This window comes from Fusarium fujikuroi, chromosome FFUJ_chr05 (genome assembly GCF_900079805.1).
Source record: "Fusarium fujikuroi IMI 58289 draft genome, chromosome FFUJ_chr05".
NCBI lineage: Eukaryota > Fungi > Ascomycota > Sordariomycetes > Hypocreales > Nectriaceae > Fusarium > Fusarium fujikuroi.
The window spans coordinates 4,272,083-4,284,961 of record NC_036626.1 but is presented as its reverse complement, the minus strand read 5'-3'; the positions used below and the strand labels follow the sequence as shown (position 1 = coordinate 4,284,961).

Here is a 12,879-nt window from a genome sequence, read left to right as displayed (position 1 = left end):
GTCCAAACGTCTGAGGCAACCAAGCCAATTGTGTGTAAACAACATATCGAAGCTTGCACGGTCTCTATAAACATGAGAAACAGCGGTCAAGGTTACCAAATCAAAAAGACCTCTGTCGCCGCGCAAGAAATTTGTTTGTGCAACCCTTTTTTATTTACCATCGACTATGAGCCGTGTAAGCAAACGGATGAGGACGTCTCCCCCGCGGATGCACCATAACGATCCGGTCCAATGGAATCAAACTTTCAGTCTCAGCGACACGTTGGTCGTTAACTGCTAAGCAGATTCGTTGGTTATTGCAGAAAGATCGACGACAAAAGAGACAATTATGGACAATCCCTGTCCAGTTGTCCATGCATAGTGTAACTGTTGTAAAGCCTTATCTTCACTAAAATATGCATTGACCCGGTGGCTGAGATTGACTGGCGTTGGCCGTTATTGACGATGAGGTGGTGAGCAAACAGGGAAACTAAATCCAAAACGTTGCCATACGGGCCGCAGCACGCAATTGCAAGCATTTTAGAGGCTTCCACCACTGGGCGCTTGATCTGACGGGGTTTGAGCATTTTGTCGATAAGATCCCCGACGGAAGCAAACGGCAGCGTGCAGCGCCCACATCCGCTTCATTTCCTTTCCGTTTACTATCTACTGTATATTACAGTAACTGTCAACTGTCCGTCACCGGGTAAACAAGCCACAGGCGCAGATACCCGGCTAGATGGGTTGAAAGTCGGATCATCATTGGCTATTTGACATGTTAGACGGCGCATGGGAAAGACCCTTGTCAACAACATCTTGATTGGTTAAGACATGGATCAGGCTGCGAGTCAAATCTCTTGCCATTTCCTCAACTTCATCTTTATCCCTCTTACTATTTAGAAACATCGTTTCTTTACTGTCTGGATGGACATATATCTATCTTGATCTTACTGGCAGGGACCCGCCACAAATACACCAAGTTAGTTCTCAAGGGCGATCAACATGGCAGACTCTCTCGCGGTAAGACACGCCGCTGCTCTGAAACTCATTGAGGACTTGACATCGTCACTCAATGACGTGGAACCACTAGGAGATATCTCGCGTGCTCAGGCGGATTACGATGCTGCAGAGGAACGACACCGTCGTGAACAGGACCCCGCGCGGAAAAGGGCTTTGTGTAGAGAACTGGTCCGATACGGAGATCGCCTCGAGGAGATAGAAAAGCAACACAAGGAAGCCGAGGCAAAGTGTAAGGAGCAACTAGACCTCTTCGACACCAGGCTAGCCAAAGAGGGCTACCGGAAGCTGGCTACTCGTGCTTCTTCTATTACTGGCACCAATCAAACAACCCACCAGTCCTCTAATACGTCGGGAAATCTTATCCAAACTCCAGATCCCAACTATGGTCAACTTTCAGGGTTCACCAACGACCGAGCAACCCATGAGAACACCGAATCGCCAGGAACCCTTCCCCAGTCCAGCACTATTCGTAACACGATCGAGCCCAGATTAACCCCATCGCGTACAAACAGTGCAGCGCCGTCAAGAGGTATTTCGACAGATATTGATCAGCAAGTGAGAATTGAACCGACTGTTCAGACAGATCGGTCAAATCAGAGACGCGACAATCCCTCCTCCTCTCGCCCTGCGAAGCGCCAAAGACAGGGCGCCTCAAGTGAAACTGTCACAGAACGAACGATCACCTTTGACGAGGTGTACCAAGGTGGTAAAGCTCGGTGGAAATACAGAATTACCAAGGTCCATGGACTATACTATGTCTTTGGGTGCGAGAAGCACGAAAAGCATTTTGGCAAAGAAAACCCGCTCCAATCTGCCATGAGTCACCTGAAAGGCAAGGGACACTCTTGTAAGAGGCCTAATGCTACTCAGGCGCTTAGATCGCTTGGGATCCAAGTTTTGCCCTGCACCGACCGAGACCTCGAGCTGAATAACAAGGCTGTAGATCGTTACTTGGCAGAGCAGGAGGAGAAGAACAAACGTCGCAAGGCTTCGGTCAAGGACTTATCCCAGGCTCCCCAGACTGGTGAGATATACATGGCTTGGTTCGGTGACGACGATAAGGGATATTGGCTGCACGCCTTTTTGGTCATCCCATTCTTCCCGCGGCCCGGCGATGGTATGGATGTACAAACCGTTACAGGGTCAAACCTCAACGACGATATCCCCGCTTGCTATAGGTTCGATGAAACTACTGATGGGTATAACTGGACTGAGGACTATAAGGAATATGGCAAATATGCCAATAACAGGGTTTATCCAATCATGTGTCTCGTTGGGCAAATCCCACACAAGGTGGACTGGCTTCCAGTTTGTCACTTCAGAAAACTCAATCTCGAGGACGAAGACCTTGAAGACAAGGATGTTATCAAGGCGTTTATGCGGAAAAACACGACAGGCAAGTTATCGTTGACCGAAGTCTATTTTTATTTTACTAACCAAACTGAGCACAGGATATGGAAACGAGGTTGACGATGAATCTGAAGATCTTTACGGAGATAGCTTTGCTGGAGATGACGATGTACCGACCTCTAGCGAGCGTAGACAGAGCCCCATCGGCAATTCTTCTGAGAACATCAATACAGATCAAAGTATCCAAGCTGGGGCGACAGCAGAGAACCAGGAGAGCGGAACGCTTGGGCCGAACCTCGCGACGCAAGAAGTAAAGGACGAACTTGCAACTATAGGACGCGGAGATGGGGCTACGAGTGCGGCGGACCAGCCCGCACGGGCACGCCAGATGTCTGTTCGGCGAAGATGGCCATCTGCACGAAAGGGTCCTCCCGACATGGAAACTGTGAGTGACAGCGAGTGACGCCAAGAATGGTTTCAGCAGCATCATGAATAAAGGTACTCTATGGATGAAAGCAGATGAAATGCATATTTGGTTCCGTATGGCATATGTAAATACTTGGAGGGGAAGAAGAGCAACGGGTATGTATTTATCTAAGGGCCACATGTATATTTACTTGCAGCCTTCTTCATTTCGACCGATATCGTTCGCTGTACGGAGGAATCTAAGGCTCAGACCTAGCATCCTCAGCTTCCCGTCTCCATTTTGCGCCCAACTTCCATTGGACAGCCAAGCTCACCAATGCAACACCCTGCACCACAACGCAGACTGTAAACGCCAACCCGACGCCGATTGAGTTGATCAGTGGCATAACAAAACTCGTACCTCCTGCCGCGAATAGGCATCTGGCGAGGTTCAGGCTCGCGCTGGCTGCGGCGCTGCGGTCGTGAAAGACATCGACGAGATAGGTCATGACGACGGACTGCATGGAAACAGCAGACCAACCCGTAATAAAAGTTGATATAATTGGGACGGCGATGTGGACCTGTTTGGGATATTGTATTGTCCAGCCAAAGAGCAAGATGGACGCACATTGAAGGAGGGAAAAGACGGGGACGAGACGAAGGCGTGCTGTCTCTAATGGGAAGTCATTCTCCTGGTTCTTTCGCGTATTGACAGTTTCAACATCATTCTCTTTACTACCACTCGCAATGCGTGCATCATGCCGAGCTTTGAAACGGCGGTAGTCCATGTTGAGTATCTTGCCGGTAATCAGTGTTCCCACCATGGATCCCACGCCGTTGGCGATGAATGTCAGGCCGATCTCAGTTTCTGTGAGACCATATTTATCTTTGAAAAGACTAGACATAGCCGTGATGCTCATTTGCCAAACCGCATAATAGACTGCTAGGAACACAATGATGGGAGCGGCCTGTTTGCTGATGAGGATGCGGAAGGGTCCTGTGATATCGATGCGTTTCTTCTCCGTAGGCGATGGAGAGGTTGCGTCGTGAATCCATTTGACTTTGGTCGTTTTCTGATAAACGCGTAGAGGATATTTGGCCATGACATGCTTGGGTTCTCGGCTCCCGTTGCCAACGATAGACCGCAGAGTTTCGGGTAAGAGGAGAACCAAGAAAATTAGGAATACGCCGCTGTAGATGGTCAAGAACCAAAAGATGGATCTCCAACCAAGGGATCCAGCCAGCGCACCTCCGATAATCGGGCCAACGGCCACGGGAACCAGTAGCCCTGCCTGGAATATTCCCATGAGGCCACCGCGATTATCTCGAGTCGTGATATCTCCGATAACACCTGATCCTATAGCAATTGTACTGGCACTACCAGTGCTCTGCACACATCTCAGCACAACCATAGTTGCGTAGTTCTTAGCCTCTGCTAGGCCGATGCATGCTCCCAAGAAGACAATGAAGGTGAGCAAGTATGCGACTCGGCGTCCCTTGACATCTGATATCGGGCCCCAGAGACTGGGTGCAAGCCCTTGAAAGATGAGATACGAAGTCACAGTGAGATTGATCAATTCAATCGAGACATTGAGGTCTTTGGCGATGGTTGGGAGGGCGGGAAAATAAATATTTGATGCGAAGCCCGAGACTATAACTATATTAACAAAGGAGTTCGAGATTGAGAATCATATGGGAACTTACATGTTGCTGCGATGGAGACAATTGTCACAATCAAGGCAGTTTGGCGTTTGTCGAAGACGCTATAGGGCTCTGGCTCAGGCAAAGGAGCCGCTGCGATTGATTCTCTTCCACTCATTGTTTACGATGCTTGATATATAATTCGTCATTAATGAAGATTATCTGTTATTGACATATTTGAGGAAGTGAAGTCAAAGCCACTGGTTTTATATTGTTGGATACCCACTTGAGGTCATGACGCAAGTATAAAGACTCCCGGAGTTCGGAGTTGAGGCTCCCTAATAGTGGGGTTGTGGCTTGCTCAGCTCCGAAATACAACAGGTGGCCAAGTTGAACCGCCAGGTCAATAGGTGAAAGTAGCGGATTTAAGAGCTAACTCCTAAATGGTTTCGGGTTTTAAGTAACTCTCTTATCTGATTTGTATTAATCAGACTGAATACCACTAAGGTCATCATCTCTACCCTTTTGATTTGGCTGTAAACAGTTATGGTAAGAGTTAAGATTGCAACTTGTCTACCCTAAACTTAACCAATGTCACAAATTGCAAATTGCTAGAAGCTGTTATCTACCTTCTGTAATGAGATTATCATGCCCTGGAGAATTTCTATGCTGAAGGAAGTCATTATACGATAACGAAAATATCAGAATTGCCAGACATTTAATCCCAGGCCTTTTGCGAGGTTCTTTCTGTCGATTCAAACTCGGTGCCAAGACTGTAACACCCAAATAAGACATCCAGCTAATACTTTTCAGGTCTCTTGCGGTGTGCTAAGACGAGCGATTCCCTTATCTATTTTTTTGCGCACTGCATACAGACTATTACCAATATCTATGCACATGTCTTATTAAAGAATCTAGATGCAGCGCCATACTTATAAAGGCTTGGTGTCCATAATCTTCCAGTCCGATAGGGTAGGGAATTCCCGTATACCCCGCAACGAGGGGACGGCACGCGACAAGCTGCCATTCTCTTCTAACATAACACAACAGGTAACTATACTTGTTTTACTGGTGTATGTATACTAATAAAGCTGCAATGGTACGTATCAGGTAAGGCGTGTAGTCCACGTAAGCTCGTATACGCGGATGTAGATACCAAATTGACGCTTCATTGACTTCAAGATTAAACCCTCACCAAAGAATCATGCCTTTTCAGTCCCGCAAACCGAGCTCATTCGTTTCCCAGTCACATCTCTGGAATGGTCATGGTTCAGCTCTCATCTAAATATTCAATGTTTGTGACCAGACAGCCCAAACTAGCTATCTGCGTAGTTCTCGACCCCTCATCCACGAATAGATCGGCTGATCGGCTGGCGGGAGGAATGCCGGGCTGCCGCAACTAGCTTCCTATGGAGGTCGTCAGCCAGCCACATCCCCACACGGATATGTAGACTGGCTGAGACAAGTTCAGCTCGTCCACGTCTCTCATTCGTGCCATGCCGCTCTGACCCTTTTGCAGCCAAGTCTAGACCGTAACAATAAATGGCGTCTTTAGACTCTCCTAATACATAACCCCATCGTCGCTCTTGTCTTCGTCCTTAAACTATAGTCAAATCCTAAGACTCTTCCACCTACGTCTCAGACCGTCCTAGCTCCATTGAATCTCTTGAACAATTTTACGAAATCATCCATTACACTATATCTTGACAAGATGTCTTCCGAAACATCAGTTAGTCCCTCTACGTTCCGCTGGCCAGAACTAAATGCTTACTCATTAGCAGACAAAGCCCACTATTTACATGATTCGGCATGGAGAGAAGCCCGCTGAAGTCGACGGTCAAGAACCAGATGGACTGTCTGCTCAAGGGAAAAAACGCGCAGATGATCTCCCCAACGTGTTTGGAGAGAATTCGTCTTATAATATCGGATACATTATGGCAGAGCATCCTCACCATGGTTAGTACCCCCAATCAAATCTTTCTTTAGCATGGTTCTAATTGAGGTAGATGGCAGTCGTGATCGCCCTTATAAGACTGTGGAGCCATTGGCAGATGCGCTTGGGTTGAAGGTCCATAAAAGATTGAAAGAGATGATTATGCTGGAGCTGCGAGCAAAGCTTTATCCTTTGATGGTCCGGGAAATGTGCTGCTTTGCTGGGAGCATAAGTCCCTTGAAGGCATTGCTAAGGCGATTGGTATTCAGGGCTATGCAGTACAGACTGGGTGGACTGGAGAGGTAAAGTATCCTGGCGATAGGTTCGACCTGATTTGGGTTGTGCCGCCGCCGTACACGGAGATCACCGTGGTAGGAAGTGAGCTGGTTCCGGGTTTGGATGATGGAGTTCATGTCAACGCCAATGGAGATGTTCCCCCTCCTTCGGCTGACTGAGACAATCGGAGCACTATAAAATGGTTCCCTTCAAGCTATTTACCTGCAATATATCTTTATATAAAGCTTTTGACATTCCAGGCAATTCATAGAAGCTAGAACAGGCCCCATTCAGGCAAAGCCGGAGAATTCACGCACATGATAGCTGTAGTTGTGCAGATCTGCGTCTCTCTTAGCAAGAGAATCGAATCCTCACTTAACCAATACTCGTAACTCCATTTTTGACAGACAGGGCCAGCCTTTGTTGAGAATTGGGGCGTGAGGTAGTAGAAGGATACTTAGACACGTCTGCCTGATTTTCCCGAAGAGGTTCCTAATGATGTGAGCTGCATTTGGTGTCTAGAGCATATCAAATTGGTGTTGGGCTTACTCCTCTCTAGTCTGTGTTGTTTCTTCTGAGCCTAGAACCTCGTAGCTGTATAATGTGTAGTCTTTAGTATGTCCAGCCGTGGATAACGTATCTTGAGGGTATTTACCGGGTCCCATAGGTAACAATCCTGTGTCTGTGCTCGTACCATGTTCTGTCCCACCTCTATCTGAGTGACGGCAGAAGCTGATCCCGGGCATTGTTGATTCTTCATGGCTCTCGGCTTTCCTTACAGAGAGCGAATGCGAGCCCAATCTGCGATGGCAAAGCTTCAGGGGATACTAGATCCGATCTGTTCTTTTTCGCGTCCTGGTGATACGGTGCCGCTTGGGATTTTAGTGTCTAAAGCTCGATTCTATTGGAGATAAAAGGACCTATTAACCTAAATCTCGGGCAGGCCCACAAAGTCACCTACTTAGAGTGGCCAGCATATATAAAGTCTGAGACTACCTTAGTGTATAGAGGATGCCTTTTAATATTAGGGGGTTTAGACCACACATTTTAAAGAATATCCTTATTTTCAAAATTTCTAAAACACGTCATGATTCCATTTAGTCTCGTCATGACTTCTCCCCTGCCCCCTCTCCGCCGCATTATCACAGTTCATAACGACGCAGGCCAAACGATTATCAAGTACGACGACAGAGTTACTAACAAAATCGTGCCCTACAGCGTTACTTTGAGGAGTTTGTGGACTACCGATACCTCTCCCGCCAATCTCTCTTCTCTCGATAATGCCAATGCCAAGGTTAGAATTGTCAACAATGGTTCTATCTTTCGAATTGTTGACTTTCCGCCTAGGAGCTCCGGGCATGTCCACCGCACAATTTCTATAGACTATGTCATCGTCCAGAAAGGAATGGCCGTTTTTGTTCTCGACGATGGAAGCAAAACACTGGTTGGTGAGGGAGACGTCATTGTGCAGCAAGGAACTGTGCATCGATGGGACAACCCTACTGATGAATGGGTTTGTTTACTGTTTGTCTTGCTTCCGGCAAAAGCGCCCGTGGTTGCCGGGAAGAAACTGAAGGATGATGCATCGTCCCTGGGCACGTAGTTTGCCCAACTTACCCGCCGTTGTATAGAACTCCCTCGTCATGACCCTATCAAGTCTATGGTTAGATGGGGCCTACAGTTAGCAATAAAAGGATGATCCCGATTAATATTAAAATGTTGCGAATTTAATTAATTGCAATTTAAGTTATAACTATAATATTTAGATACGTACAAGAGGCCTAGTACTTTATTAAGAAGGCAATACAATATAATATTTTCTATCTACTAAGTGTATGTAAATACATAGAGGTAAAACCGCATCTACGATTCTATACAGTTGGCCATTCACCTCAAGTCTATAACTAAGGCGCTGTTGGAGTAGCGGGAGTGGGAGCTCGATCAACAAAAATGTCGACAGACGCGAGGTACGGCGATGCCAAGTCGTCGGCACCGAGGTACACAGTGTAGTCGCTAGTGGTACTGATAAAGAACTTGGTCCAACCAACCTCAGTCGAAACAGTACAAGCCTGGCTGTCACCGGGTCCGTTCGCTACGCAGTCCAACTTAACGGCAGAGCACTGAAGAGCAGTACCTGCTGCAGGGTTTCTCGCACAGACAAGACGGGACGTGCCGTACTGGTAGTACTCGGTCGAGCAAGGAGTCAAGGAGGCGCTTCGATTCATGTAACGGTACTTGGCGCAGACAGGAATGCCGTCTCGGGTCAGGTATCCTGTTGTGGGATCGACGACGAAGCGGCCGACGGTCCATCTTGAGGTACGATCACCGAAGATGATGTAGTCGCCATTTGTATTCGTCGATTTCAGGGGAAGGCCTTGGGCGGCGCCTTGACCGGCGATGAGGAGATGGTCAGTGGGAGCAGGTTCTTCTGATGTGGTGGTAGTTGCCATAGCTGTAGTCGAAGTCTCAAGAGTGGTAGTCGTAGCTGCAGACGTCTGAACAGCGGTTGTCTCGGTTGACGCGGCGGTGGTCGCGTCAGCAGAAGTCACTGATGTGAATAGCGTCGAGCCAGAGGTCGCTTGAGACGACGCCTCAGAAGCCGAGATAGTGACATCGGTAGTTTCGGTGGTGGCAGAACCAACAAAAGTTGAGGCGCCAGTAACAGTGGTGTCGATCGCAGTCGATGTCTCAGATTCAACTCCAGTTGAGGTTTCAGTACCGAGAGTTTCGACTGTAGAAGTCGCGGACTCAGCGAACGTGCTAGAGTTCTCTGTTACCGAGGAAGATAAAGTCGCAGAAACAGCAGTTGAACCTATTTTATCTCAATTAACCTGTACTCCGACAAAATACTAGAGGTTAATATACCTGAAGTCAACGGCTTACATGGGCTGGCAGCCACAAGCCCAAAGGCTAGAGAAAACGAGGCGTAGAAGCGCATTGCTAACGAAAGACTAAGGTGAGAATTAAATCGCCTACAGGTTCAAAAGAGAGATAATAAATCGGTGGCGGTCGAAGTGGTTTCTTATACCGTCAGGGGCTTGGCGTCTGTGAGCCTATTGATCTCAGCTGTCACTAAACCCTGTCATTTCCATAGCCGAGACAGAACTATCGATTATCATCCAAGCGGGCTAACGGTGTTAGGGTTGATTTCTGTAGTAGCGCCCAATAGTCAACACCACACGTGCCATTTGTTCACTAGCTTGATGCATAGGGAAATTACGACCTTAAATACGCCTGTGCCTGCGGATAATTCGGAGAGACGTTGCGGTGTTGGATTCTACAAAGCCTCAGAGAGATAATTGTCTGTTGCATGATGTTGTTGATATATCTCTACCTGAAACCTAAAGTTGCGAATTAAGCTGGCTTAACCATAATATCTAGCGGTCTATCAGAGGTTTTCACACCAGGCAACTTCAGCTCTCGAGCAGGATTCTTAAACCATCCCCAGTGCCCTTGTAAGACACAATGGTAGGGATGAGATTTATTCCAATATTTGATGGCACAGTGAATAGACCAGTCAATCTATGGGAATATCAGAGTCCATCAAAGCGCATTATGATTCTTGATCTTCAAGCTAATCGGTCTGCAATTATTCTGATCACATTCCGACAAGCACACCATCTCTCACAACCAATCTCTCTTCTTTAGTCTCCCTCTGATTGAAAGTTTTTCCTATATCACAAAAGAAATCTTTCACATTACCCAGGAAGTTCTTTGGTGTCTCCTCACCCCGGATCATCCGTCCAATATCCTGATCAGATGCAAGAGTAGCTTTCTCCAAGATCGGCCTTACATCATCACTCTGAGATATCTGGGCCACAGTGTGCCATGCGTTCTCCAAGAAGCTTGACTCTGTATGACAAAGGAAAATGAAGGCCATGACTAGGAAGATGATGATATTTCCGGTTATGATGGCCATTAGCGTGACAAAACCCCATTTTCGAGCTGGCGCCTGAACAAGATCGAACGTTGTGATCTCCGCAGGCTGTACCGCCTGAGAGTAAGATGTAACATGGTCATAGTATGCCATTCGCCACACAAGCGTTGTCAAAGCTTATATTACCAGAGCAGGTGAGTTTATCGTACTTATAATATCGTTAAAGATCTGCCACATTAGAGGACTGACCCTAACAGACTTGGACCCTTGCGAAGTAACATAGTCACAAGAAGAACAAATGGCCAGATCTGGGAATGCCATGCCTGATGGCCAATTTCCTGTCTCATCCTCAGCTGTCCTTCCAGTTGTCGGGCTCCGCACTCTGCCTTCAAGACTCTGTTCCAGCATGCTGGGAGATATATTCAACACCTGTCGCCTGGATGCCATTGCTTGGTCTTGGGTACCAACAGCGCCGAGCTGTCTCAAAACGGCAGAGGTATTATATTCATTCCTTCTTTTATTGAATTGATAACCGGGCTCAGTCAGACTTGAAGCAGCGGATGCTGTTATGTCAACGTGTTCGACCCTAAACCGCGTTAGCCTCGACTCACAAAGGCAAAGCTCAAATACAATCCTTACTGCGATGTAAGCTCAGATCCTATACATAATGTGATTTGTGTGTATTCATCTCTTGTCTTGATTCCGTCTCTTAGCTTCACGCGGTTCCACTGCCGAGCCCATGGACCAGAATTGCTTGAGTTCAGAAGAGTCCAGGTAGCATTTGTAGGTCCTGATTCAAAAGGCAGCCCATTAACCTTTGAGAATGATAGATCAGCTAACCGTTTAAACCCATATTTTCCTAAAGATGTTGATACCCGCCCTAATGGTGAATCAAGGGCGACCGCCTTACGCTCCCCAAGAAACTCGTTCTCGCAGAGTAACCACTTCCTCCATGTGGCATCGTACGGCCGTTGTCTCGGGATTTGGCAAATGAAAGACCTGGAAATCTGTTTGTCGTTCTCTCCGGGCACAAAATAACTCAAGCCAGTATCTGTATAGATATGATAAGGTGGGAAGTTCGATAAATCTGCTGTCGCATTCAGACACAAGTACCAAACCCCCTGTAGATGCTGCGAGCGACAGTACTTAGCCGTGAAGCTTGGCCTCACGCATACCACATGAGTGTCAATAATTTGAGCAATGCCATTGAAGGACTGGATAGACTCCCTCTGAGCCTTGGTCGAAAAGGGAAGAAACGCTCTCAAGACTGTTCCCGTATCGTCCAACTCATCAGACGACACTCCAGGTTCTGAATAATCTGCGAATATCTCGGATTGAGAGGGAGCTCTACTCCAGTACTCTAGACCGTCTGTTCTTAGAGGTAAAGGGGTCATCCCCCGGTACGTAGCCTCATTTATTGCTCCGAAGGTGAATCCATAGCTTATGTTCTCCTTTAACGATAGAATGGTAAGTTCTCGAAGATCCGTGACGAGCAAAGTTGAAGCGAACTGTGAAGCCGCAACAAGCGCAAAAGACTGATCATAAGGAGGCGAAGCCAAGGTCTGAATATTGTACCAGGAAGCATTCTCTGAAACGATTGCGGTCTGCTGCTTGTGAAGCGAGCAATAGATACTTCTGCGAGAGCTGACATGGGTACGCCATGAAGTTCCAGTGCAATTGATGCAGCCATAGATATCGTGATAGCAGCGAGAGTACCGATGGCCCATCTTATGAGAACACTCATCAACGTGATGTACTGGGTTGCGCGTCCACTGAGCATGAGTCGTCGCCAAGACTCTGATTCCCTGTCCTCGAACCAGAGCCATGTTAAGAATACGACGGCTTCTACCAAGATGACAAAGGATGTGGCGATGGCTACCCAAACACCAAAGCCTATCGTCATTGGGCTGTCGACTGGGCTGCTCGAGACAATTTGAGGGGTTGAAGGACTCTCTGATTGGTGGCTCTGAAGGCTTTGCATTTCCAAAATCTTGTCGTCCTGGTTTTGATCGAGGCTGTCATAATCAGACTGACGCAAATGGACTCTGGAGGAAGATTGACAACTCATGATGAAAAAAGCCGAAGCGTGCACTAATCAGAGAAATAGAATATTTTGAAAATAGGAATTCTCAGTACCTCGGGACATTACTAATAGCCATCTTGAGGAAAATAAAACGAGCCCGGAGGCTTAGCTGTACTACTGTCACACAATTACACATATACCCTATACGAGAACACATCTTGCGAATACATTGGTCTAGAGGCGATCTGAGTTGTACAAAGTCAGCAATATTCTCAATTGGCGGTCGCACAAGGCGTATACCAGGCCGTAAGCATCAATGTAGTCCCACTGAATGAAAAACTGTGAATACGCCTCGGGGCATCATCAACCGAAGGT

General features: G+C 47.3%; 6 protein-coding genes; 3 read left to right on the top strand and 3 right to left on the bottom strand.

The window, feature by feature from the left end:
- Positions 1–981: 981 nt before the first annotated feature.
- On the top strand, positions 982–2,812 carry FFUJ_14339 (uncharacterized protein; the record flags this gene model as incomplete). XM_023578440.1 has 2 exons in its annotated part: positions 982–2,399; positions 2,446–2,812. 2 exons carry the CDS (start codon positions 982–984, stop codon positions 2,810–2,812), a joined length of 1,785 nt encoding a protein of 594 aa, XP_023431249.1.
- A 202-nt stretch (positions 2,813–3,014) lies between these two features.
- On the bottom strand, positions 3,015–4,573 carry FFUJ_14340 (related to multidrug transporter; the record flags this gene model as incomplete). XM_023578438.1 has 2 exons in its annotated part: positions 3,015–4,405; positions 4,459–4,573. The coding sequence occupies 2 exons, from the start codon at positions 4,571–4,573 to the stop codon at positions 3,015–3,017; spliced, it is 1,506 nt and encodes a 501-aa protein (XP_023431248.1).
- A 1,533-nt stretch (positions 4,574–6,106) lies between these two features.
- FFUJ_14341 (related to phosphoglycerate mutase family protein) lies at positions 6,107–6,783 on the top strand (the record flags this gene model as incomplete). XM_023578437.1 has 4 exons in its annotated part: positions 6,107–6,124; positions 6,177–6,351; positions 6,402–6,526; positions 6,583–6,783. 4 exons carry the CDS (start codon positions 6,107–6,109, stop codon positions 6,781–6,783), a joined length of 519 nt encoding a protein of 172 aa, XP_023431519.1.
- A 929-nt stretch (positions 6,784–7,712) lies between these two features.
- On the top strand, positions 7,713–8,207 carry FFUJ_14342 (uncharacterized protein; the record flags this gene model as incomplete). The annotated part of the gene is made up of 1 exon (XM_023578436.1): positions 7,713–8,207. One exon carries the CDS (start codon positions 7,713–7,715, stop codon positions 8,205–8,207), a length of 495 nt encoding a protein of 164 aa, XP_023431247.1.
- Positions 8,208–8,508: 301 nt separating this feature from the next.
- FFUJ_14343 (uncharacterized protein) lies at positions 8,509–9,542 on the bottom strand (the record flags this gene model as incomplete). XM_023578435.1 has 2 exons in its annotated part: positions 8,509–9,374; positions 9,470–9,542. The coding sequence occupies 2 exons, from the start codon at positions 9,540–9,542 to the stop codon at positions 8,509–8,511; spliced, it is 939 nt and encodes a 312-aa protein (XP_023431246.1).
- Positions 9,543–9,958: 416 nt separating this feature from the next.
- On the bottom strand, positions 9,959–12,549 carry FFUJ_14344 (uncharacterized protein; the record flags this gene model as incomplete). XM_023578434.1 has 5 exons in its annotated part: positions 9,959–10,126; positions 10,233–10,598; positions 10,731–11,067; positions 11,121–12,043; positions 12,115–12,549. The coding sequence occupies 5 exons, from the start codon at positions 12,547–12,549 to the stop codon at positions 9,959–9,961; spliced, it is 2,229 nt and encodes a 742-aa protein (XP_023431245.1).
- Between the last annotated feature and the right edge of the window lie 330 nt (positions 12,550–12,879).